The sequence below is a fragment of the Callithrix jacchus genome, chromosome 5, assembly GCF_049354715.1.
Source record: "Callithrix jacchus isolate 240 chromosome 5, calJac240_pri, whole genome shotgun sequence".
NCBI classification, from domain to species: Eukaryota; Metazoa; Chordata; class Mammalia; order Primates; family Cebidae; genus Callithrix; species Callithrix jacchus.
The window spans coordinates 63,501,384-63,529,077 of record NC_133506.1 but is presented as its reverse complement, the minus strand read 5'-3'; the positions used below and the strand labels follow the sequence as shown (position 1 = coordinate 63,529,077).

Genomic DNA, 27,694 nt, shown 5'->3' with positions numbered 1-27,694 from the left:
AAATCCCTTCTCATAGAGGAGAGTACAAAAAGAAAAAAAAAAGTCTAAACAAACGTCTTAGCAGGCAATGACTCACCAAGGGCGTGCAGAAGCTGTTGAAATGGAAGTGGGGTCGTGTGTGGTTCTGCCTTGCTCTCATTAATGACCTGCAGGGTGACAGAAATGTAACCTGTTCCGGGGACACCGTGGGGACATGTGCTGCCCTCCAGTAGCGACTGTGCAGCTTCTAATGCTTCATCTCCTGGCTGGACACCTGCAACTGCTCCAGACCCACCTCCGTCCATCCCTGAGGCCACCTCCCTGGAAACTACCCCTGGAATTCACCTCTCCTCCGACCTCGGCACGTGTGATGCCCTCTATCCGACCCACCCTTCCCAGCAATGTTCACCTGACTCTGACAAGAATCACCAGAAAATCTCCCTGACCTCATCTCCCTGGAACTGTCATCCAGCCTGCAGGGGGAAGGAGCTCCTCCTGGGCTCTCACTAGGTGCAAAAACCACCTTTCCTGCATCATGGCCACACCAGTGATGGCGCAGACCTGGGCCGCATCCGCCATCCACCCTGGGTCTGCAGGAGGAGAAAATGAGCAGAGAAAGGAAAAAGTTCAGGATGCACAGAAAGGACTCAGAAATCACTGTGGCCAGGGAATGGCACGGAAAACATGGAGGCTGAGTTGCTGGAGCTGCCCAGCGCCCGGGGGGAAAGGTCTCCTGGGAAAGGTCTCCCAGGCCTCCTATCACTGCAGATGCAAGGCTGGGCTGGGGTGGATTCTCCACAAGTCTCCTGCTTTTCTTAAGTCCGACCCTCCACACCAATGAACCTCAAGACGAGGGTGAACCCCAATGAACAGACAGTCCTTCCTCATCTCACATCCTGTCTCCTGTTTGTTAACTTCCCAGCACAGATCTGTTTCTCTGTAAATGGCAGGGAGCCCCATGCACCCTGGGTCACATCGAAGGCCAGAACGCCTGAAGAGGCTGCTCCAGCAGCTCCTGACACCACTGAGAGCCACAGCTTCTGCCTTACCAGGCGCCAGCTCGCGCTCTGATCAGGGAGCTCTGGAAGCAGCTTTAGGTTCCAGGGGGCTGCCTGATGTGTCTGTGCCCATCAACAGGGACAGGAACCTATGCAGATGATGACGGAAGCTCTCTCACATTTCTGAGCTGCAAACAGGACCATTTCCTCCAGACCTTTTGGCAAAAGCTCCCGTGTCCCTGTTCACATCCACATACTCTGAGTATTATTTCTACAGCATTTAGACTTAATACTTCAGAAAGATACTGTAAGAATCACTGGCACATGTAGGTTTCAGTGAAAACACTTGGGGAGCCCTCCCAGCAAGGGAAAGATGCCTGGTGACAGAACCCAGTTCCATAAGTCACCCAGAGCAGCGAGTGAAAAGGGAAGGGGTGTGATCCGTCGGGAACAGCTCCTCATTGCTCTGCTCTTTCACTCCCTCTACTCGTCCATATTCCATGGACAGTCCTCCCTCCGGGCCTCTGGGAGTGGAGTGTTACTGACACGGAGCAGGATGCTGGTGACAATCTACCACACGCAGCACAGCTCCTCCCACCGCAAAGAATCACCTGGCTTGGAACATCAGCAGTGCCGTGAAACCACACAGCAGGCCACCCCTGGGACTACCCCGGCTTCTGTCTGGCTCCCGATCACTCTCAGACCCCAATTCTCCAGCACGGAAAGACAGGCAGTGGATTACAGGAGAAAGGGAAAGTTACCCAGCAAAGCTCTGGCTCTGTGTGTGTCACTAGCGGGGAAAGCACCTTGGATTTGCTGCGGGACTCGGGTTTCCGAGAAGGCCTGAACAGTCTCACTGTTACTACACCATCTGAGTGAGGAGGCCTAACAAATCATCAGGGGACGTGGGGGCCACGTGGAATGAAAAATCCTGGCTGAATTCAGTGGCTCATGCCTGTAATCCCAGAACTTTGGGAGGCCAAGGAGGGAGGACTGCTTGAGTCCAGGAGTTTGAGACCAGCCTGGACAATACAGTGAGACCTGGTCTCTACCAAAAAACGCAAATAATTAGCCAGGTGTGTTGACGCATGCCTGTAGTCCCAGCTACCTGAGAGGCCGGGTGGGGACATGGCTTGAGCCTGGATGGCAGGTGCAGATGATGCTGCTGAACCAAGTCAAGCCCGTGCAACAGAGAAACTGTGTCTGGGAAACAAATCTCATCCCCGCCATCCCCACCCCACCCGCCTTCCTTCCTGAGCAAATGGTTTGGAATCTCTCACACTTCCGGAGCCATTTGCTTTTATTTTAAGCATGGTAGTCTGCACAGCTCTAAGCTGAAGCCACATTTGCAGCCACCAAGAACTAAAAGGGCACACATAGGACCTCCCAGGCATCCCACAGCTCTGGTTTAGACACCGGTCTACGTGATCGCCTCAGTGCTGAGGTCAATCAATTACCAATATCACTCAGAGTGCAGTTAGTATATGCTCTGTTTTCCAATGGTCAGTCACAGCATATGCATCTGCTTTTTTTTGTTTTGTTTTGTTTTGAGATGGAGTCTCACTCTGTTGACTAGGCTGGAGTGCAGTGGCGGGATCTCTGTTCAATGCAACCTGTGCCTCCTGCATTCAAGTGATTCTCCCGCCTCAGCCTCCCAAGTAGCTGGGATCACAGGTACCTGCCACCACACCCAGCTAACTTTTGTATTTTTAGTAGAGATGGGGTTTCACCAGGTTGACCAAGCTGGTCTCAAACTCCTGACCTCACGTGATCCACCCGCCTCGGCCTCCCAAAGTGCTGGGATTACAGGTGTGAGCCACTGCGCTGGGCTGCATTTGCTCCCAGTAAGTTTCCCTGAATGGAGAACGCTGATGTGACGCTAATTGGAAGTGACATGTTTTATCCAGCCCGGATCCAGCTGCACTCTGTTACTGATGAACACTTATTAGCTGCTCCCAAGCTTGTAAAACGCTTTTGTGAACATATCATGCAGCGTCTACGGCGCTATCTGCTTTATTTCCTGGGAAACTTGGGGGTGAGGGATTGGGGGAGGAATTATCAAAATTTGGACAAGCCCACAGAAGTGTGTCATGCATGGAATTTCATACACCATGTGTGCTGTGGCAAAAATAAAAATAAAAAAGTCGAGGGCTGTGGTCCTAAAACAGGATGAGGAAGAAACTTGAAGACACAAATGCAAGAAGCAGGGACAGTGGGGAGTCCTCGCCACGGCCTGCCTTTCCCAAGCTGTCAAGTGCTCAGCAGCCAGGATGCTCCACAGTTCATTCAAAGACAAGGAGAGAGAGAGAGAGAGAGACAGAGACAGAGACAGAGAGACAGAGAGAGACAGAGAGACAGACAGAGACCGAGAGAGACAGAGACACAGAGAGACAGAGACAGGTACAGAGACAGAGACAGAGAGAGAGACAGATACAGATACAGAGAGACAGAGACAGAGACAGAGAGTGTAGGGGGGGAAACGCCAGCCTGCGATGCTTAATCTTTTTTTTTTTTTTTTTTTTATTTAGGTGTACAATATAGAATCTTGGAATGCTTCAGATGACTATCTGCCTATCAAATCTTTTTTTTTTTTTTTTGGGAAAAAGAGAAAAAGGGGAAAAAAAGAAAAAGAGGGAAAAAGGAATATTACTTCATTCCTAAAATGGGTTTCAATAATGGCCGATCAATATTTTGAGTATTTAAAGTGGTTAATGCATATTTTATGTCTTTAAAATGGAGACCTCTATTGTGTTTATTTGTTCTGGCTCTGAGTTCAAATCCTGGATATCGTTATCAATTTGTTGTCTCGTTGAATCTAAATCTATGTGTCTTATGTATCTGCGTGTTAAGATCTCTTATTGTTACATTAATCCTTTTACCCTTGTATCCTTATAGCTTTGAAATCTATTTTGTCAAATGTGAAAATTGCAACTCCTGCTTTTTATTTATTTATTTTTGCTCTCCATTTGGTTGGTACGTTTTTTTTTTTCCAACCCTTTATTTTGAGTCTATGTATATCTTTGAATATACCGTTGGATTTTGTCTGTATCTTTTGATTGGGAGATTTGGTTGATTTAACTTTAGGGTTGCTGCCATTTGATATTAACTGGCTATTTTGTCTTTTTGTTGATAAAAATTCTTCTTTATGTTAACGCTCTTTACTTTTTGGTGTATTTTTAGAAAGGATCATACTGGTTGTTCCTTTCTGTGTATAATGCTTCTTTTAGAAGTTCTTGTAAAGCAGGCCTGGTGGTAATAAAATCTCTGAGTACTTGCTTGTTCCTAAAAGATTTTATTTTTCCTTCAAATGTAAAGCTTAAATTGGCAGGATATGAAATTCTGGGCTGAAAGTTCTGTTGATTAAGTATATTGAATATTGGCCCCCACTCTCTTCTAGCTTGTAGGGTTTCCGTTGAGAGATCTGCTGTAAGCCTAATAGGCTTACCTTTATGGGTAACTTGATCTTTCTCTCTGGCTGCCCTTAATATTTTCTCCTTCGTTTCGATCTTGGTGAATCTAACGATTATGTGCCTTGGGGTTGGTCTTCTTGAGGAATATCTTTGTGGTGTTCTCTGTATTACCTGGGGTTGAATAGTGTCCTGCTTTGCTAAATTAGGAAAATTTTCCTGGATAATGTCCTGGAGAGTATTTTCCAGCTTGACTTCATTCTCTCCGTCACATTCAGGTACACCAATCAAGCGTATATTAGGTCTTTTCACGTAGTCCCATATTTCTTGGAGACTTTGCTCATTCCTTTTTATCCTTTTTTCTCTATTCTTGTCTTGTCGTTTTGTTTCATTAAGTTGGTCTTCGACCTCTAATACCCTTTCTTCTGCTTGATCCATTCGGCTGTTTAAGCTTGTACATATTTCACTAAGTTCTCGTGTTGTATTTTTCAACTCCATAAGTTCATTTGTATTCCTCTCTATATTGTCTATTCTTTTCAACATTTCATCGAACCTTTTTTCCAAGTTCTTAGTTTCTTTACATTGGGTTAGAACAAGTTCCTTTAACTCCCAGAAGTTTCTTATCATCCACCTTTTAAAGCCTACTTCAGATAATGGAACACAGTCCTTTTCCATCAGGGCTTGTTCTGTTACTGATGAGTCCTTTTCCATCAGGGCTTGTTCGGTTGCTGATGAGTCCTTTTCCATCAGGGCTTGTTCCGTTGCTGATGGGTTCTGATTTTGAGTATACTCGGCCTTCTTAGGCTGTTTTTTTCCCTTCATTGTGGATGACCCGCCTTTCTAATTAGTTTTCTGAGTCGACGTCCGACTTATTGATTCCCAGTGCTGGGATCCGAGCCACCCACTGTGGCAGCCTAAATAGCAGCAGTAAGACTGATGGTGCTCTTCTGCCCGGGAATCTCTGGTCTGGCTTCCCTCTTGAGTCCGCAACAAGCGGCTCTGACTTCCCGGAGCTCCAAACTCTGGTCAGTAGGGGAAGCGGTCCCGTTGGCTCTGCGTGAAGAGCTGCTGCACCGAGACGCCGGCAAAACCACTGCAGCGGCCACAAGAGTCGCGCTGGCGACCCGTGGGGCTCCTCCACTGGGAGTCGGCTAATCGGTGAGTGACGAAAATTCGTCTAATGATGTGGCGTCGTCTCGTTCTCTGAGCTTTCACTGGGAGCTACAATCCTGAGCTGTTAGTGGTCGGCCATCTTGGATAGATCTGTCTCGCGATGCTTAATCTTATGTGTCAACATGACTGAGCTAGAGGAAGCCCTGATATTTGACTAAACATGGTTCTGAGTGTGTCTGTGACTGAGTTTCTGGGTGAGATCAACATTTTTTCTTTTTGAGACAGAGTCTCACTCTGTTGCCCAGGCTGGAGTGCAGTGGCGCCATCTCGGCTAACTGCAACCTCCACCTCCTGGGCTCAAGCGAGTCTCCCGCCTCAGCCTCCTGAGTAGCTGGGATTACAAGTACCCACCACCATGCCTGGCTAATTTTTGTATTTTTAGCAGAGACAAGGTTTCGCCATGTTGGCCAGGCTGGTCTTGAACCCCTGATCTCAGGTGATTCGTCCACCTTGGCCTCCAAGACCGTGTTGGGATTACAGGCATGAGCTACCACAACCAGCTGAGATCAGCATTTGAATCAGCAGACTTAGAGTATAAAGCAGACTGCTCTCCCCAGTGTGGGTGGGCCTCACCCAACCCACTGAAGTCTAAATAGAAAAAGCTGCGGAGTACAGGAGAATTCTCTCTGCCTGACTGTCTTCCAGCTGGGACATTGTCTTCTTCTGCCTTCAGACTTGGCGGGAACTCACACCATCCGTTTTCCTGGGTCTCCAGCTTGCCAACTGAAGCTCTTGAGGTTTCTCAGCTTCTATAACCATGTGTGTCAATACTTTATAAGAGTCTCTTTTGGCTAGGCAAGGTGGCTCACGCCTGTAATCCCAGCACTTTGGGAGGCCAAGGCAGGCAGATCACCTGAGGTCGGGAGTTCAAGACTAGCTTGACCAACGTGAAGAAACCCCGCGCGTCTACTAAAAATACAAAATTAGCTGGGCCTGGTGGCGCATACCTGTAATCCCAGCTACCCAGGAGGCTGAGGTTGCGGTGAGCTGAAATTGCACCCCTGTACTCCAGCCTGGGCAACAGGAGCGAAACTCCATCTCAAAAAAAAAAAAAATGTAGTGGAACGAAAGACAAACATGACTAGAGAAAAGAACAACTTCAAAGATACAACAAGAGTGCAATTAATTTATTACTGCTGGGGCACTTTGTGTCAGCCACCACATTAAACTGCTTCATATATACAACCTTTTTTTTTGAGACACAGTCTCACTCTGTTGCCCAGGCTGGAGTGCAGTGGCACAATCTCAGCTCACTGTAACCTCCGCCTCCTGGGTTCAAGTGCTTCTTCCGCCTCAGCCTCCCGAGTAGCTGGGATTACAGATGCCCACCACCCAATGGACTACTTTACATATTTTTACTAGAGATAGGGTTTTACCGTATTGGCCAGGCTGATCTCAAACTCCTGGCCTCCGGTGATCTGCCCGCCTCGGCCTCTGACAGTGCTGGGATGACAGGCGTGAGCCACCCTGCCCGGCACTATCCTACCCTTTTAACACTCACAACACAATCTTCTATCCTATTACCATCAACCCCACTTGACAGATCAGCAAACAGACTCATAAAGATAAGTCAGTCCCTGAAGGGTACGTAGTCAAATCACTGAATCATAAATGGCAGAGTGCGGCTTCAAACCTGGGTCTCTTATCTCAAAAGCTTTTTTTTTTTGAGACAGAGTCTCGCTCTATCGCCAGGCTAGAGTGCAGTGGCGCAATCCCAGCTCACTGCAACTTCCATTTTCTGGTTTCAAGCAATTCTCCTGCCTCAGCCTCCTGAGTAGCTGGGACAACAGGTACGCACCACCATGCCCGGTTAATTTTTTGTACTTTTAGTAGAGACAGAGTTTCACCACGTTGGCCAGGACGGTCTCGATCTCTTGACCTTGTGATCTGTCCACCTCTGCCTCCCACAGTGCTGGGATTACAGATGTGAGCCACCACGCCTGTTCCCAATTTTTGTAGTTTTTTAATAGAGATGGGGTTTCACCATGTTGGCGAGGCTGGTCTCAATCTCCTGACCTCAGGTGATCCGCCTGCCTCAGCCTCCCAAAGTACGGGGATTACAGGCATGAGCCACCACACCTGGCCATCTCAAAAGTCTTAATTTCCCTCACTACACACTTAAGAGCTGAAGATCTAATCAGACTAGTGTGAAATGAAATAGGGATTTTTCATTGTTTTTGTTTTAAGGTCAGATTTGCTCTGTTGCCCAGGCTGGAGTGCCTGGTATAATCATAGCTCACTGCAACCTCCAACTCCCTGGGAACAAGTGATCCTCCCACCTCAGCCTCCCAAGTAGCTGGGACTACAGGCACATGTGAGCACATCTGGCTAATTTTTCTAAAAAAATGTTTTGTAGAGGCCAGTCTCATTTTGTTGCTCAGGCTGGTCTCAAACTCCTGGCTTCAAGCTATCTTCCTGCCCCAGTCTCCCAAAGTGCTAGGATTATGGGTATTAGCCACTGCACCTAGCACTGAAACAGTTTTTAAGCAGAGTTTTAACGTATGGGAGAAGCACATTTTGGCAAGAGATGGTAGGAGGGCAATGGACTGGCGCGAACGTAAAATGGTTCCATGTCCTCAGAAATGCCTTTGGTGGTTCTCACAAAGTTCATCAGAATCACCGTTCGATCCAGCAATTCCATTTCCAAGTCTATACTCAAAAGAATAAAAAACAAATACTCAAGAAAAACATGTGCACACACGTTCACAGCAGCGCTATTCATAGGAGGCAAAAGAGAGACACAATCCAAACGTCCGTCAGCAGCTCAAGAGATGAACAAATCATAGTTTATACATACAATGAAGTCTCATTTAGCAGCCAGGCACGGGGGCTCATGCCTGTCATTCCAGGCCTCCTTTGGGAGGCCGAGGTGGGCAGATCACAAGGTTGGGGGTTCAAGACCAGCTAGCCAACATGGGGAAACTCCGTCTCTATTAAAAATATAAAAATTAGTCAGGTGTGGTGGTGCATGCCTATAGTCCCAGCTACTGGGGAGGCTGAGGCAGGAGAATTGCTTGAACCTGGGAGGCAGAGGTTGCAGTGAGCTGAGGTTGCACCACTGTACTCCTGCCTGGGTGACAGAGCGAGACTCTGTCGCAAAATATATGTATATTACTTAGCCATAAAAAATAATGATGTGTGCTACATCATGAACAAAACTTGAAAGTCCTATGCTAAGTGAAAGAGGCCAGACACAACAAATCACACATTGCTTGATTTCATTCATGTTAAATCCCAAAATACGTAAATCCATAACCACTGAAAGCAGGAAGGGGCTGGATGGGGAGGTGTATCCTAATGGGTTCAGGGTTTCCTTTGAGACAATGAAAATGTTTTGGGGCAAAATAGAATCGGTAGCTGCACAACATGGTGAATGTACGAAATGCCACATCATTCACTATAAAATGGTTAATTTCATGTCATGTGTATTTCACTTCAACTATAAAAACTTCTTTAAAAGAAGGGATTATAAACAACTAAGCCAGCAAATATGAAAGTATCGAAGCAGTAAAAGGAACGAGAACCAGCTGAGCTGTGGGTGAGAAAAGCAGGTGCCCAGGCCCCAGTCTGGCAGCTTACGTCTATCATCTCCCGGCACGCTGGGAGGCCGAGGCAGGTGGATCACTTGAAGCCATGAGTTCAAGACCAGCCTGGGAAACAGATTTCATCTCCACAAAAAATAAAAACATTAGCTTGGTGGTGCACGCCTGTAGTTCCAGCTACTCCAGAGGCAGAGGCGGGAGGAATGCATCAGCCTGGGAGGTGGAGGTTGCAGTGAGCTGAGATCATACCATTGTACTACAGCCTGGGATACAGAATAAGACCCTGTCTCAAAAAGAAAGACAAGAAATTCAGGTGCCTAGCAAAAAAGGCCGGCTCCCGAAGCAAATGTGAAGACACTGAATATCATGCTGTCAAATAAGCTATTCAGGTGGGCAGGATGGCTCACATCTGTAATCCCCAAACTTTGGGAGAATGAGGTGGGTGCATCACGAATGAGGTCAGGAGATCAAGATCATCCTGGCCAATATGGTAAAACCCCATTGCTACTAAAAATACAAAAATTAGCTGGGTGTGGTGGCACATGCCTGTAGTCCCAGCTACTTGGGAGGCTGAGGCAGGAGAATCACTTGAACCCAGGCAGAGGTTGCGGTGAGCCGAGATCAAGCCACTGCACTGCAGCCTGGGTGACAGAGTTAGACTTCGTCTCAAAGAAAAACAGCTATTGAAGTTTCAGGTGGGTGACATAGGGACTTAAGAAAAATGATGCTGATGGAAGTCAGCACAGGTCACAATGAATGGACCCCTAATTCGGTTCCTGCTCACACCTCCCTATTTTGGTCATTTAGCTCACACTAGGAGTCCGTGTCCCTAAGCGTGTTTCATGTAAGTCTCCCCATCAATGATGAAAGCACCTTGACAGCATGAAGTAGGAGTCATGTACCCCAAAATTCTCCCTTAATCCCAGGCATCAATCTCACTGGCCTGGGAATGCCAATAGCACTGACTGACTATTTCTCGCTGATAATCACTTTCGTACCATGCTATGATCTTAATTCCTCATTTATATGGAAAACCCCTTCTGGTCCCCTTTGTGGCACCAACTTCCAGCACATGTAATCAAAAGTCATTTTTGGCCAGGCAGGGTGACTCACACCTGTGATCCCACCACTTTGGGAGGCTGAGGCAGGCGGATCACTTGAGGTAAGGAGTTTGAGACCAGCCTGGTCAACATGGTGAAACCCTGTCTCTACTAAAAATACAAAAAAATAGCCAGGCACACTGGCAGGCTCCTGTAATCCCAGATACTCGGGAGGCTGAGGCAGGAGAATTGCTTGAACCTGGGAGGAGGCTGCAGTGAGCTGAGATCCCGCCATTGCACTACAGCCTGGGTGACAGAGCGAAACTCCATCTCAAAAACAAACAAAAAAACATTAATTCTTAATATACTAAACAAATGTACTAAAGAACTATGTGAACAGCGACTGTTTTTCCCACAGCTGCATTAACCAGCATGTGAAATGCTGTGCTAAATGCTGGGAACAGAAAGACAGTTGATACACGAGCCTTTCCTTTAAGGAAGCCCCAGTCCCGCACAGAAGACAGACACAAACATAAACTATTAGTTTGCAGGAAATACAGGCACAGTAATCCTGGTACATAGAGGAAATCAGTCAAGATGTGTAGAACGATGTCTGGGGCATGCACTTAGTGCTTTATAAAGTACTAGTCGTTTTTACCATCTAACCGTGCTGTGGGTCAGAGCAACAGAAGAGGAAAGAGAGTAGCATCCGAGCTGCTTTGTGAAGAATGAACCTGGTCTCAGCAGGAGTGGGACAGAAGCAAGACAGGAGCGGGACAGGAGCAGGACAGAGGCAGGCAGAGCCAGGACTAGTTTCTCCAGACTGTAAAACAGGCCTTGGAGGCTGCTAGGGAGGGTTCGGCAGCTGTGGAGGAGGCTGGAGCCCCCGGGACTAACAAATAGGGCTCCAATTCATGACGTCCTGGCCACAAACTACTAGAAATGAGAAATGAGGCCAGGCCGGGTGCGGTGGCTCACTCCTGTAATCCCAGCACTCTGGGAGGCCGAGGTGGTTGGATCACCAGGTCAGGAGATCAAGACCAGCCTGGCCACTAGGATGAAACCCCATCTCTACTAAAGATACAACGAATTAGCCGGGTGTGGCGGTGGGCACCTGTAATCCCAGCTCCTCGGAAGGCTGTGGCAGCAGAATTGCTTGAACCGGGGAGGTGGAGGTTGCAGTGAGCCCAGATGGTGCCGCTACACTCCAGCCTGGGCAACAGAGTTAGATGTCGCCTCAAAAAAAAAAAAAAAAAGTAGAACCAGTTAGAAGCTCTAGTATGTGTTTAAAGAACAAATTAGTGAAAGAATGGGTAGACAGCCCAGGTGCAGTGGCTCACGCCTGTAACCCCAGCACTTTGGGAGGCCAAGGAGGGTGGATCACCTGAGGTCGGGAGTTTGAGACCAGACTGGACAACATGGTGAAACCCCATCTCTACTAAAATTACAAAATTAGCCAGGTGTGGTGGCAGGTGCCTGTAATCCCAGCTACTTGCGAGGCTGAGGCAGGAGAATTGCTCGAGCCCAGGAGGTGGAGGCTGCAGTGAGCTGAGATTGCACAACTACACTCCAGCTGGGGGAGGTTGGTGGGGAGCCGGTGGGGTGGGGAGCCAGTTGGGGCAGAGCTGGTGAGGAGGGGAGATGGTGGGGGGAAGGTGGTAGGGAGGGGAGCCAGTGGGGGTGGGGTGGGGAGGAGAGGTGGTGGGGAGGGAAGGTGGTAGGGAGGAGAGGTGGTGAGGAGGGAAGGTGGTAGGGAGGAGAGTGGTGGGGAGGGAAGGTGGTAGGGAGGAGAGGTGGTGAGGAGGGAAGGTGGTAGGGAGGAAAGGTGGTGAGGAGGGAAGGTGGTAGGGAGGAGGGTGGTGGGGAGGGAAGGTGGTAGGGAGGAGAGGTGGTGAGGAGGGAAGGTGGTAGGGAGGAGAGGTGGTGAGGAGGGAAGGTGGTAGGGAGGAGAGTGGTGGGGAGGGAAGGTGGTAGGGAGGAGAGGTGGTGAGGAGGGAAGGTGGTAGGGAGGAGAGGTGGTGGTAAGGTAAGGTGGTAGGGAGGGGAGCCGGTGGGGGCACAGACGGTGGTGGGGAGGGGAGCCAGTGTGGGGAGCCGGTGGGGAGGGGAGCCAGTGAGGGGGAGGTGGTGGGGAGGGGATCCAGTGTGGGGGAGGTGGTGGGTAGGGGAGGCAGTCGCCAGTCGCCAGGCAGGAGGGGAGCTGGTAGGGGGGAACCAGTGTGGGAGGAGCAAGTGGAGGAGGAGTGGGGTGGGGGGAAGCTGGTCGGGGGTAGTTGGTGGGGTGAAATTTTCTGCAGGTGTCTCTTTCTAGCCTCCAGCAGGTCACAGCAACAAAAGAAGGCTCAGAAGGAAAGAACATGGCTGAGTACATGCGCGTTTCAAGCCAAAGGCCTCTAGAAACTTCTCTCACAGGTATGGAATATAACCACAATGCCCGCTGTGGTGAAGACACTGCGGGTCCATGAAGAAAGTGACTAAGAAAATGACACAGATCCCAACTCCTTCTGAAAGCAGAACCTCGCAGCGGTTAAGAATGGAAATTCCACTTCATTCCAAGCAAAGCTTCTAATGTATCAAGTTCAAGGGTGAGGTTTCATTAAAGGAATTTAAAATTTGTGAGATCACAGCAATTTTTTTTAAATGATTGTTTTAGTGAAAGAAAAAAAGGCCTTTTTCCTCAGTCAGGGCATCACTCCCAATCCTGCTCTCTGAAAACAGCTCCCAAACACCCAACCTTCAGCAAATCACACCAGGGCGCCAGGGGTGGAGAACTGAGGGAGGTGTCTCCCCATTTCCTCATCTATAAAATAAAAGGATTTAATTAAATAACTTGGATTAACTACCAGGGCTGGGGCTTATGATAAGACTGTGATTAGAGCCACATAAAAGGAGAAAATGTTTTAAGTACTTCTTGTGGCCTGCTTGAGCCTTTCTCAGTAAACTACCAAGTCACACTTTTCCTGGAGAGAGACCCTTGGAAATGACCCATTTCCCCAACAGGCCACCATTCCCCGCCATTCACATGTGGTCCAGTTAAAAAAGCCTGTTTGAACCTAGCCGGGTTTATTTAAATAAAAATATTTAAAAATAAATAAGTTTATTTTTCTGATTAAAGCCAAATAATCAGACTCAAAATAGGCCACAGAAAACCCAGAGTTTTCCAAGTGCCCCTGAGCAGACCGACACACCCGAGGACATCTGCCCAGAGGAAAAAGCAGCAGGCAGGGCTGGAGACCGGTCAGTCAAAGTCCTTACACACATGTAGGTGCAGAGCCTGCTTTTAGCCAAAAGAGTAAGTTAACTCTGAAGGACAGATACTTCCAACCTGAAACCAAGTAGAGCAGTTGGTCTGCTAATAGCACGGACAGAAATGAAGGCCTCCTCTGAGAATCCCACAGCCTGGGCTGGGGCTCCAAGGGGCTGACCAGCTCCGGGGGCTCAAATCTCTGCCAACGTCTTTGTCCCTCTCAATCCACCCATGGCAGGATGCTGAGGCCTGGCCCGAGGAGTGCAAACTCTAAACAAGCAGAAAGCTTTCCCTACTGCAGGCAGGAGCCAAGGGGTCTGAAGGGCGGCTGATCTGATGGGTGTGGAATGCCTTCCTGGAAAAAGACTAAGAATTGGCCTGAAAGGCAAAAGGGTGCCCAAAAGATGAATGGCAGAACCACGATGCTTCTACAAGACAACAAAGTGTGAGAGAGAAAACTCAGGGGGAAAGAAGGCCTCAGGGAAGCTGGGAGGGTGCTTCTCATGACACACAAGTACCTCCTGAAATGAAAAGTCAAACTGGACTTCGTTAAAATGAACAGTGGCTCAGCCTGTCATCCCCGCACTTTGAGAGGCCAAGACATGCGGACTGCTTGAGTCCAGGAGTTCAAGACCAGCCTGGGTAACAGAGCAAAACCCCATCTCTACAAAAAATACACACACAAAAAACTAGGCGGGTGTGGTGGTGCATGTCTGTAGTACCAGTTACTTGTGAGGGACTGAGCCCTGGAGGTCAAGGCAACAGTGAGCTGTGATTGTGCCACTGCACCCCAGCCCAGGCGACAGAGTGAGACCCTGTATCAAAAAAAAAAGAAGAAGAAACAAATAATTCTATTTATGTAACGCTCCAAACATGCACAACTGGAGTGTTCAGAGAAGCACACGTCAACTGAAAAGTATCAAGGGAAGCGAGGAAGGATAACCACGGAAGTTGGGGCGACGGTTCCTCCAATGAAGAGGAAGGCGCTGTGCCCAGGAAGTGCACGCAGTGGATCCGAGGCCTGTCCCAGTTCATTTCTTCCTCAGATGCTACTGCACAGAGTCTGCTGACAATAACACACTCACCTGGACCTGTCTGTTTGGTGCACTTTTCTATGGTATACGTCACACAATATTTTTCAAGAGAAAAAAGGGAACAGGGCTGGGCGCGGAGGCTCACGCCTGTACTTCTAGCACTGTGGGAGGCTAAGGCGGGTGGATCACCTAAGGTTGGGAGTTCTAGACCAGTCTGACCAACATGGAGAGAGAAACCCGTCTCTACTAAATACAAAATTGGCTGGGCGTGGTGGCTCACGCCTATAATCCCAGCACTGTGGGAGGCTGAGGCAGGTGGATCACCTCAGGTAGGGAGTTCAAGACCAGCCTGACCAATATGGTAAAACCCTGTCTCTGCTAAAAATACAAAATTGGCTGGGTGTGGTAGTGCATGACTGTAATCCCAGCTACTTGGGAGGCTGAGGCAGTATAACTGCTTGAACTTGGAAGGTGGAGGTTGTAGTGAGCCAAGATCACACCATTGTACTCCAGCCTGAGCAATGAGGGGGAAACTCTGTCTCAAAATAAAAGGGACAGGGAAGCAGCCAGGAGGACTGACAGAACGTCGCTGTGTACCTCCAAGAACAAAGAACCTGCAGGCGAGTTCAAAGAGCCAGTAAGGACAGAGAAGTAGCGAGCGTGTCTTCAGGCAGGGGTGAGAGAAACTCAGACCAAGGTCTTGCAAAGAAATAAACTGTAAAAAGCAAAGTGTTATGAAGGAATTAGTATTCATTTTTAAGGTGTGATGGTGGCATTTTGGGTAGTGTGTTTTTGAAGAGTCCTTATCTTCTAGAAATACAGACCAAGACACTGACGATGGAAACAGATTTGGGATTTGCTTTGAAATAAACTGAGGAGGCAGCTGAATGCCCGCAGGTGTGGAGGAAGTGTTACGGCTAAGACCCACAGCGGCCGGGTGATGGGCAGTGAGACTCCTTCCAAATCCGAGGTCGCCAATTTATCACTGTTTCCTCCAACTCAGGCAATGAAACAGTCCTTTGAAAAGGCTCTAAAACCGGCTTTTCTACAGCTGGGGAAGAGCTCTACCGCATCTCAAATCAACCTGTCTCCTGAATCAGAGCCTCACACGCCCACCTGAGCTCTGCTCAGCTCCAGTCCCAGCCTAGACCAACGGTCAACACGCCTCCCATGCCATCCTTCAACAACAGAAAGAAATCCTTGTCATAACCAAAGCACCTTCCATCTCACAATTTCCTGACATGAAAATCCCCCCAGTGCTTAGTGCCTCAGGATAGTCAGAAACAAGTGATATTAAAACAAAAAATAATGTATAATATATATACATACAGATAGATAGTAGAGTATCGAAAGCTGATATACTAATATATCTTTAACAAAGAATTCATACCCAGACTATATAAATAACTCTCAGCCGGGCACAGTGGCTCATGCCTGTAATCCCAGCACTTTGGGAGGCTGAGGCAGGCGGATCACAAGGTCAAGAGATCAAGACCATCCTGGCCAATGTGGTGAAACCCTGTCTCCACTAAAAATACAAAAATAAGCTGGGCATGGTGGCACACGCCTGTAATCCCAGCTACTTAGGAGGCTGAGACAGGAGACTTGCTTGAACCCAGGAGGCAGAGGTTGCAGTGAGATGAGACTGAGCCATTTCACTCCAATGGTGACAGAGTGAGACTGTCTCAAAAAAAAAAAAAAAAAAGAACTCTTATAAGTCAACACTAAAAATATGAAAAACTCAGTAAAAAATAGGCAACAGATAAGGACAGACACTTCCAGAAAGTAGATACTTGGGCAACCAGGAAGAATATGCAAAGGTGTTCAACATCTTTAATCATCAAGGAAATGCAAATTAAAACTATTTCACACTGGGGGGAAACAGGACTCTCACGCACCGCAGGTGGGAGGTAAATGGTAGCCACACTCCCTGGTTGCTGTTGAGACAGGATCTCACTGTTGCCCAGGCTGGAGTAGGTGCCACTTTGGTTCACTGAGGCCTCCACATTCCCAGGCTCAGGTCATCCTCCTACCTCAAAGTAGCTGGGAATTACAGGCGTGTGTCACCACATCCAGCTAATTTTTAAAAGCTTTTGTAGAGATGGGGTTTTGCCATGTTGCTCAGGCTGCTCTCAAACACCTGGGCTCAAGCAATCTGCCTGCCTTGGCCTCCCAAAGTGCTGGGATTACAGGTGTGAGCCACCATGCCTGGTCAGCACAACTGCTTTGAAGACCTGTTTGGTCTGTCTTACGAAGATAAATGTTCCTTTACCCCATCATCTCCTCAGTAATCTGCCCTCAGTCTTCCGACTTATCAGTATTTACTCAAGATAAAATTGTTTTTAGTCCATAAAAATGTTTGTTTATAACAGCCTTGCCCACCCCAAACTGAAAACAGCTTACACACACATCACTGGAAGAATGGATACATTGTGACAACACGTCCATCCAAGGGAATATGTCTCAGCAATAAGAAGGAACACAGTGATACAACCAAAAACAAGGAGGAACCTCCGATTATGCCAGACACAAAAGGACACGGACTGCATGATTCCATTTCCATGGTTCTTGAACGGGGACTGAGTGGTGGGTGGGAGGGGCGTCACCGGACAGGGTATCGAAAGCTGATATACTAATATCAGACGCAGCGGGGGACTCTGCACAGAGATGGAAAAGTTCTGCATCTTGTTTGGATGGTTGTTTACGTAGGTGTAACAGTTGTTCAAACACAGCGAGCTGGGTACTTAAGAACCCTGAATTTTACTGCATTAAATTAAATCCCCCCCCAAAAAAAAACTCCAGGGAGAAGAAAATAGTTTGTCCTCATCTCATCGAGAGCCAGGTAACTGAGAGTTCCAGAGTGAGCTCAGGGGCCACCTCCTGACCACAGCCACCTTCCGCACATGGCGGCCTCCCCCGACCTTTCTCTGCTATTGCTCCTCATTTCCATGAAGGGACCCAACTGCCCTCTACCCAGGGTCCCAAAGCAGAAACCTTCCACATGCTTCTCTCCACCTCGCTTCTGCTCACTTTCCAGACAGCTCCTGAATGAGGTCTCCACTCTACCTCAATTGGAAGGGTTTCTTTTGTGTTTTGTGTTGTTTTGTTTGAGACGAAGTCTCGTTCTGTCACCCAGGCTGGAGTGCAATGGTGCAATCTCAGCTCACTGTAACCTCCGCCTCCTGGGTTCAAGCGATTCTCCTGCCTCAGCTTCCCAAGTAGCTATGATTATAGGAGCCTGCCACCACACCTGGCTATTTTTTGTATGTTTAGTAGAGACAGCGTTTTGCCATGTTGGCCAGGCTGGTCTTGAACTCCTGATCTCAGGAGATCTGCCCACCTTGGCCTCCCAAAGTGCTGGGATTATGGTCATGAGCCACTGTGCGCCTGGCCTCACATGTGGTTTGGATTCAGGGTCACTATAACTGCAGTTTGGATCCAGGGTCAGTATAACTGTAGTTTGGATCCAGGGTCACTATAACTGGAGTGTGGACCCAAGGTCAGTATATCTGGAGTTTGGACCCAGGGTCAGTATACCTGGAGTCACTATAACTGCCTCCTGTCCATTTCCAGTCTGGCTCCCCTCCAATCTATTCTTACCCAAAAACAACAAGCCTTTGTTTCACATCCTTCTGCTGCCCTGGCTCACCCTGAGGATAAAGGCCAAACTCCTCAGCAAGGCAAGCAAAGGCAGTTGAACCCTCCATGTTCTGGCTGTTACCACTACCCCTGGCACCATGTTCCCAATTCTGTTCCCTTCCCACCTCTGTATTTGCACCTGTCCACCTGCTGAAATTCCCTTACCACTTGGATCAAGCATTACTTATTCTCAGAAGTCTCTCTCCTAGCTGTCCCTCGGCCTGGTGCCTCCACGTATGTGTGTGCATGCGTGCGTGTGTGAAGGTCTTGTTCTGTTGCCCAGGCTGGTTTCGAATTCCTGGCTTCAAGTGATCCTCCCACTTCAGCCTCCTGAGTAGCTGGGACTATGGGCACATGCCACCACACCCAGCTATTTTTTTTTTCAATTTATTTTTTATAGAGATGGGGGGTAGTCTCTCTATGTTCCCAGGCTGGTCTTGAACTTCTGGACTCAAGAGATCCTCCCACCTCAGCCTCCCAAAGTGCTGGGATTACAGGCATGAACCGCTACACCTAGCCAACTTCCTAGTTTTAAATGAAAAGAAAAAAACACTCACACACCAGGGACCTGTTTCCCATCTCTCCTGCCCATCCCTTCACCCTCCACACTAGCTCAGGCAGCAATGGTGGTAGCTAGGCCAGGAGGGAAAGGCTGGAGGAAGACAATGCTGACTCTCTCTTACTGAATCTGAGTTTCCGAGACACAGAAACATCCTGTTCACAGAGGCCTCCCTTCTCTTCCCCTGAAAAAGCCCAGCCCTTGTTCTTGGAGCTGAACCAGCACAGGCCTCAGATTTCCACAACATCCACAGCTCTAACCCCTCCTGGACCACCTTTGTGACCTTAGGCTAAGGAAAGAAAGAAGCTGGCCATAAACACCCCTGGCTAAGAAACCAAGGCTCCTCCCAAGACAGGAGACCCTGAGGAGACCCTCTGGTCCCCTCTCCATGAAGCCAAGCTGGTGCCAAGAGGACAGAAACGAGGAAGGCTCACAGAACACAGATTTCAGGGCTAATGATCCCAAATTGTACAGACGCAGGGCAGCAAAGTCATAAGATCTAAAGACAGACACACAGGGCCAGGCACGGCGGCTCACACCTGTAATCCCACCACTTTGGGAGGCCGAGGTCAGTGATCACCTGAGGTCGGGAGTTTGAGACCAGCCTGAGCAACATAGTGCAGCCTCGCCTCTACTAAAAGACAAAAATAAAACTTATCTGTGTGGTGTGCCGTGCACCTGGAGTCCTAGCTACTTGGGAGGCTGAGGTGGGAGGATCCCTTGAACCCAGAGGTTCGAGGTGACAGTAAGGTATGACTGCACCACTGCACTCCAGCCTGGTGACAGATCAAGACTCCATATCAAAATAATAATAATAGTGCAAAAAAACAACAGAGATTTGGGAAACTACGGACGATGACTGTAGGGCATGGTCAGCAAGAAGTAGAGAAAACCAGGGCTCACAAAAGTGTGTGACGGAAGCGTGTCTGACACTGTCCAGGGGAAGGGCAACACGCTGGACACAGAGATGTCAGGTGGACTGGGCACAGGCTGGCTGGGTCCCCATCCATTGACTCTCTAGAACATCTTCTGGGCCCTCGTTTCCTTCTCTAGCCACCTGGCAGGGAAGTGGAGCCTGCTGAATGGGGAACCCACATGTTCAGTTACCAGAACCGGGGGGACTGCCCCTCAGGAATTAACACACAACCAGAGCTGAAGACTGATCCCAACAGCTCTGGACGTCCTGATAAAACATGTATCTAGAACGTGAATGGCTCTGAAGCATCCTTACTCCAATCACCAATCCAGAACCTAGGGAGCCAAACAAAGTCTGGGTTTTCACCCAAACACTCAGCTGAGGACATGGAAGAATAAAGTATGTGTGAAAGGAAGGAAGAATCTGGCCTGGGGCATCTGTAGCAAGAAGCAGGACATCTAAGACCAAGCAGTGCTGAGTCAGGCCTCTGGGGTGGGATGAAACGGTGTGAGAGAGAGGGGCCCAGGAAAGGGTCTTGCTTAGGTTGACGTGTCCCGTAACGATCAGCCAAGGTTTGGATGGAGACTAACAAGGCTTAAGACTTCCAGGTCTGGGTTGTTTTGTTTTTTTAAGAGACAGGGTCTTGCTACGTGGCCCAGGCTGGACTTGAAATCCTACACTCAAGCGATCCCCCAACCTCGGCCTCATGAGTAGCCAGGATTACAAACACACACCATCACGCTAGTGTCTAATTTTCCGTAGGCATGGGTGGGGTCTCACTATGTTGCCCAGGCTGGTCTCAAACTCCTGGGCTCAAGTGATCTGCCTGCCTCTACCTCCCAAAGCACTGGGATGACAGGCAGAGGCCACGGTGCCTAGCCAGGTATTTTTATTTTTTTGAGACCACTCTTGTGGCCCAGGGTGGAGTGCAATGGTGCGATCTTGGCTCACTGCAACCTCCGCCTCCCAGGTTGAAGGGATTCTACTATCTCAGCCTCCCGAGTGGCTGGAATTACAGGCGTGTGCCACCATGCCTGGCTAATTTTTTTATTTTTAGTAGAGACAGGGTTTCACCATATTGGCCAGGCTGGTCTCGAACTCCAGACCTCAGGTGATCTGCCTGCCTCGGCCTCCCAAAGTGCTGGGATTACAGACGTAAGCCACGGCTCCCGGCCATTTTATTTTATTTTTGAGACAGTCTCACTCTGTCGCCCAGGCTGGAGTGCAGTGGCGCGATCTTGGTTCACTGCAGCCTGTCTCCCAGGTTCGAGCGATTCTCGTGACTCAACCGCCATAGTAGCTGCAGCTACAAACATGCGCCACCATGTCCAGCCAATTTTTGTATTTTTAGTAGAAACGGGGTTTCGCCACATTGGCTAAGCTGGTCTCAAACTCCTGGCCTCAAATGATGCACCTATCTTGGTCTCCCAAAGTGGTAAAATTACAGGCATGGGCCACCACGCCCAGTCTACTTTTTTTTTTTTTTTTGAGACAGAATCTCACTCTGTTGCCAGCCTGGAGTGCAGTGGTGCAATCTCGGCTCACTGCAACCTCCACCTCCCGGGTTCAAGCAATTCTCCTGCCTCAACCTCCCGAGTAGCTGGGATTACAGACACACGCCACCACGCCCAGCTAATTTTTTGTATTTTTAGTAGAGACGGGGTTTCACCATGTTGGCCAGGCTGATCTCGATCTCTTGACCTCGTGATCTGCCCGCCTCGGCCTCCTGAAGTGCTGGGATTACAGGCATGAGCCACCGCGCCCAGCCTCAGTCTTTTATCCAGAGGGAGCTTGATAAATCCATGCTTGTTGACCGGCCAGGACCCTCCCAGGGGATCAGCTGGAGAAATGAAGGTTTGGAGGTGCAGCGGGAGGGTGCATGGACACAGCACAGTGACAAGGCCACGTCCGATTCCGTGGGCGTGACTGGGAAGCCACCACCCATATGCTCTTGCCGCTAAAGTCAAGGGTCCCTTCTGCACCACGTACTCGGAGATTTTCCAAATCCCAGGCATCTTCAGTCCTGCACTCCTGCCACTAAAACACCACGGCTTGCTCTTCCCAAGTGACGAGGCCAAGAAAAGAATCCATTTTATTTGTCAGAACTCGCCATAAGGTAAACAAACACAAAGAAAGCACTCGCCAGCCAGTTAAACAGGAATGCAGGCTCCTGGCAGCGCATGACCCAGTTTTCCGTTCACTCCGAGTCAGTGAACCACCTCCGCCAGCTGGCCCCTGTGGCCTGAGGGGAAAAGAGAGAAAGGCTTTCCGCCGCCCTCCTCCTAAGAAACAAGCCGAATTCCACTTCACCCAGTTCCCGCTCAGTGGAAAAGAAGAATAACAGAGTGGAAGGGACGCGGGCTTCAGCATCACTGAAGCCTGAGTTTAAACCCTCCATCCCATTACAACCACCAGCCGTGAAGTTCAAAGCATGTACACTGTACCTCTCCAGGCCTCAGCTCCCTCAACAGGAAAACAGAGACGTTGGTGGCTGCCATGCAGATCAGGGTTCTGAAAGCGTGCCAGGCACAGCACGCGCTCAGCAAGCGTTTCCTTCTCCCCAACTTGGGTTCACACCATGGGGTGCGGGTTCGTACAGGGTACAGAGAGGGACAGAAGGCGGGTTTAGCAGCTTCTAACGAAATAAAAAGAAAACTCTGTATCTTACAGCAGGACCAAGTTCCACAGATTAGTATGTATGTATGTATGTATTTGAGACAGAGTTTCTCTCTTGTTACCCAGGCTGGAGTGCAATGGCGTGATCTCGGCTCACCACAACCTCCGCCTCCTGGGTTCAGGCAATTCTCCTGCCTCAGCCTCCTGAGTAGCTGGGATCACAGGCACGCGCCACCATGCCCAGCTAATTTTTTGTATTTTTAGTAGAGACGGGGTTTCACCATGTTGAGCAGGATGGTCTCGATCTCTTGATCTCGTGATCCACCCGCCTTGGCCTCCCAAAGTGCTGGGATTACAGGCTTGAGCCACCGCGCCCGGCCTAGTTTTAATTTATAATTTTTATTTCTTTGTTTGAGACAGGGTCTTGCTCTGCCTCTCAGGCAGGAGGGCAGCAGCGTGATCACACCTAACTGCAGCCTGGACCTGCTCGGCTCAAGTCATTCTCCCGCCTCAGCCTCCTGAGTAGCTGGGATTACAGGTGTGCACCACCATTCCTGGCTAATTTTTGCAATAATTTTGTAGAGATGGGGTCTCGCTGTGTTGCCCAGTCTGGCAAAGAAACCCTGGGCTCAGGTGATCTGCCCACCTTGGCCTCCCAAAGTCCTGGGATTGTGGGCATGAGCCACCACACCTGGCCTCAGAAAGGTATTTTGACTTCAAGGAAACAAGGGTGCTCTTAGGTCTTCAGACAACTGCAATTATCAATCACAGCAATCAATCAATCAATCAATAAATAAAAATACAGCTGCCATGTGAGAGGACACTCTAGATGCCTTGGAACTTACACAAACATTGATGGAGGCCAGGTGTGGTGGCTCAGGCCTGGCCTCATCAAGGATTCATCAATAGAACGCTTGCTTCCAGTTAATGAGATTTATGAGGCAGTGAGGTCTTTGGGACTCATGCTAGAAAGTAATCCCAGCACTCTGGGAGGCCAGGGTGAGTGCATTGCCTGAGGTCGGGAGTTCAAGAACAGCCTGGCCAACATGGGGAAACCCTGCCTGCACTAAAAATACAAAAATGAGCTGAGCATGGTGGCAGGCACCTGTAATTGCAGCTACCCAGGAGGTTGAGGCAGTAGAATAGCTTGAACCTGGGAGGCGAAGGTTGCAGTGAGCCAAGAGCGCGCCACTGCACTCCTGCCTGGGCAACAGAGCGAGATTCTTTCTCTAAAAACCAGAAAGAAAGAGACACAGACAGATTAATTCTTGGACAGCAGAATGCAAGATGAGGCTGGACCCCCCAGGTTTCCAGTTGAAGGCTGTGGATATTTCAGAGCCCAGTGAAAATCAAGGCACTGCCGTTATTTCGCTCCACTCCTGCAACCTGCCACAGAACAGGGCCCCCACTCACAGAGCGCACACAGCCAGCGCACCATCTCACCCTCTAGGATGAAGAAAGATGCCCAAAACCCAAGATCCAAACTTAGGAAGAAACTGAATTCAAAACAACAGAAGTCCACACCTCCTGCACACAGGATCTTAATTAAACAGTGTGAAGCATGCCAGTGTGAGCTCAGTGTCTGCACCTATTCATAATGAAGTAAACTTGATTAAGATCAAATCCACCCTAAGAACAGAAAAACAACCAGCAACTCTCACGCACATCAAATGCTGTTCTCCATTATCCTTTCCCTCTGAACCTCACAGAGTACCAGCAGGTGGGAGGTAATTAAAGTTTGAATAAAACTCGCTTTATATGCGTCTGTTGGACACTTTGGTTCTGCAAAGCTTTTCCTCTCCAGCCCAAAAATGCACCCACAAAAAAAGAGTTTTTTTCAAAAGAACCTTTCTCTGTTTACATCTGGGGCTTTATGACTTCAGACAGATTAAGCGTGGAGGAGGTAATTTATGAAAAGAAATATTTCTCTTTATCCATATTTACATTCTATAAGGGAAGGAGACTGGCTTTTGGATTCTCCTCCCACGCCTGTCAGGGGAATACACTCTACTCCTGGCTGATGAGATTTATGGGGCAATGAGGTCTTTGGGACTGATGCTACACCACCTGCTTCACAAATACTGCCCCTCCATTTGCAAAGTGCTGCCTTAGGACATGCGGATTTTCCCCTTACAAATCTATCCATCTCTCCCTCCATCCATCCATCCCTTCCTCATCCATTCCTCCCTCCATCCATCCATCCATCCATCCATCCATCCATCCATCCATCCATGCATCCATCCATTTATCCATCCATCTATCCAACCACCTATTCATCCATCCATCCAACCATCCATCCCTCCATTCAACCATCTATCCATGCACCTATTCATCTATTCATCCATCAATTTATCCATCCATCTATCCATCCACTTGTTCATCCATCCATCCATTTATCCATCCATCTATCCATCCCTCCATCCATCCATCCAACCATCCATCCATCCATCTATTCATCCATCTATCCATCCACCTATTCATCTATCCAACCCTCCATCCATCCACCTATTCATCCATCCATTTATCCATCCATCTATTCATCCACCTATTCATCCATCCATCCATCTATCCCTCCATCTATCCATCCACCTATTCTCCATCCATCCCTCAATCCACCTATTCATCCATCCATTTATCCACCCACCTATTCATCCATCCATCCATCCATCCATTTATCCATACATCAATCCCTCCATCTATCCATCCACCTATTCATCCATCCCTCCATCCCTCCATCTCTCTCACTGTGCTTCCCAGGCTGTCTTGCAGTGGCATAATCACAGCTCACTGCAGCCTTGACTTCCTGAGCTCAAGCAATCCTCCTCAGCTTCCAGAGTAGCTGGGACCACAGCTGTGTACCACCATGCCCAGCTAATTTTTAAATTTTTTGTAGAAATGAGGTCACATTATATTGCTGAGGCTGGTCTTGAACTCCTGAGCTTAAGTGATCCTCCCACCTCAGCCTCCAGAGTGCTGGGGTTATGGGCATGAGCCACTGTGCCTGGCCTAAATCTCTCATTTTCCAAGCAGTCACCTTGTGGGTTTCCATCCCATTCACACACACTCAGCATCCATCTACATCTTTTCCAGTATAAAAAACGCTACCCCCCCACAAAAAAGAAAAATGCTACCCTTTTCTTCTTGGTTTTTCATTGATTGGGTCTTCCCAATCAATGAAAATACAGCTTTGGCATCACAAAAGCTAACCAGAGTACACTGAGGATTTCAACTTGTGAAGATGCTGTGTCTAAAAAAAGACAAGGGCAGCAGTCTTCCTTTTCAGAAAAGTGATCCGAGGCAGCGAGAGACTGTAATGCTTCAACATGGGACCTCCGCCCAAGCTGTGGGCTTTTGGTTCTCTCATAAACGCATTAGCCACCGCACTTAACAGGAGCATAACCTAAGCTAACCCCACCATGCACAACCTGACAATTCTAATCAGGGGCATTTTAACTGGACTCGGACGTTGGGGTTTGAATTTAAGAAGGTGAGAGTTTCGGGAACATGTGTAGGGATTACGGCTGGAATGCTGTCTCTGTCTCAGCTGACCCTCTCCTCAGGTCTTCCACACCCACCTGCTGCCTCTTCTGTCACTGCACAGCCAGGCCACTCCCACCTGAACAGCAGGTTCCGAGGTGACCTGCCCAGCACTGGTGCCTCACCAGCTCCATCCCCACCTGGAAGGCACTCACAGCTGCGCCTGGCCAACATCTGTGTAGCAGGGTGTCACAGTCTCAGCACCGCTGACGCTTTGTTGCGGGTGCAGTGAGGGCTGTTCTGCACACTGAAGAATGTTCATCAGTGTCCCAGGACATGCCAGGAATCCCTACTCAGTAACCATGGAAAATGGCGCCAGAAGCCCTGGAGACTTTGAGAGCAGCGAAGCGACTCTTTCTGACCCTGTTATGGGGGTGCACGTCGCTCATTATGCATTTGTCAAAACCAGCAGAATGTCCAACACAGTGACCCTGAGGTGAGCTGTGAATTTCGTTTCATCAGCATGTATCCTCATCAGCTCCTCAGCTGTAATCCCCATAGCACATGAATGCAAGATGGTAATGACAGCAGGAATCACTGGAGGGCAAGGCAGGGGCACACGGGAACTCGGCACTTTCTGCTCAATTTTCCTGAAAACCTAAGACTCTTCTATGAAACACAGTCTATCAATTAAAGATTAAAGGTCTCCAGACATTTGCCTAGGTTCCTAAAGGCACAGGCAAAACTGTTCCGCTTGTCTGAATGCAGAGGGAAGGAACCTGCCCACACAGGCCACGTCCCTCACAGGGCAAAGCTCTCCTTACTTTCAGAGTCAGTCAGGACAGTTTCCTGAGGTGTTTCTGGAGGGAGGGTGGAAAAGGTGAGCTTCCTGCACAGCGTGGGTTGCAGAAAGTCCTCTAGGGGAGGCAGCATGGAACTCAGTCTCAGGAAACCCCAGGCAGAGGCTGGACAGACAGACCTACCCCTCCCGTCCCGGCTTAAAGGCAGCACTGTGGTCACTGTGTTCAGTCTGGTAAGAATGCCCTCCTTGGTTTTCATGTCTTCAAAGCTCAGTAGCCTGAGATCGGATGTAGAAGAAAGGCTTAGCCTTCGAAGAAGCCAGAGGAGGCATCTGAACGTCCCAATCCGGGGGTCCTGCCAGGGCTGCTTTTGCAGCTCTGCCGCTGGTGTCTGCTGAGACTTGTGGGGACACGACTGAAGCGCCCCAGGAATACGGGTGGCCCCAAGCTCTGCACATACCGTAGGCTGCTAAAATACCTGCTTCCATCTGAATGCGTCATTGAGATGTGACTGCGTCAGGCTGAACTTCACGTGGCTTTAGTCATTTGCACGGCTGAAATGTGGGCACATCTAGGTCCCCACTGGCCACCTTCCCCGCTTCCCTGCAACCCTGGCTCTCCCTTGTCCCAGTGGCCTGACTGCCTTTCTCTCTCATCCCTTCCTTTCACCCTTTCCCTTTTTTTGTTGATATTTTTGGAGACTGAGTCTCGCTCTGTTGCCAGGCTGGAGTGCAATGACACAATCTCAGCTCACTGCAACCTCCACCTCCCAGGGTCAAGTAATTCTCCTGCCTCAGCCTCCCGAGTAGCTGGGATTACAGACAGCCACCACCACACCTGGCTAATTTTTGTATTTTTAGTGGAGACAGGGTTTCACCATATTGGTCAGGCTGGTCTGGAACTCCTGACCTCAAGTGATCCACCCACCTCAGCCTCTCAAAGTGCTGGGATTACAGGCATGAGTCACTGAGCCTGGCCTCCCCTTCCCTTTATAGTTCCTGCTCTCTAATGGAGACAGGAAGAAGGTACCCAAAGAAGCAGAAAATTGAGAGACGGTCAAACATGAACCCTCACAGGGACTGCTGCCACGAGCTAGGTATATGACCCACAGAATTCAGTGATCTTCTAACACACCACAGTAACACTCGCCCGCTTAAAAGACCTCACCTTTCCCAACATCATCAATTCTTCTCCACAACGCCAACATCTTCCAAGGTGGATCTTATAGTAATGTGGGCTTTACAACTTGTTGATGGACTGGGGCAGT

The 27,694-nt window shown here is 49.0% G+C and overlaps 1 protein-coding gene across 5 annotated transcripts in view; it reads right to left on the bottom strand.

The window, feature by feature from the left end:
* The window catches only part of NXN (nucleoredoxin), a 165,176-nt gene that overhangs the window by 63,234 nt on the left and 74,248 nt on the right, over positions 1-27,694 (bottom strand). Inside the window, exon 1 of one of the 5 annotated variants that reach the window (XM_035299244.2) lies at positions 77-22,047. The exons of 3 other annotated variants lie outside the window; for them this stretch is intronic. In XM_035299244.2, coding sequence (XP_035155135.1) covers positions 77-139 — 63 coding nt within the window. In that variant the 5' untranslated portion in view covers positions 140-22,047. Of the gene's footprint in view, positions 1-76; positions 22,048-27,694 lie in introns of those variants that run through there. One more of the 5 variants, XM_035299245.3, reaches the window with a different exon arrangement.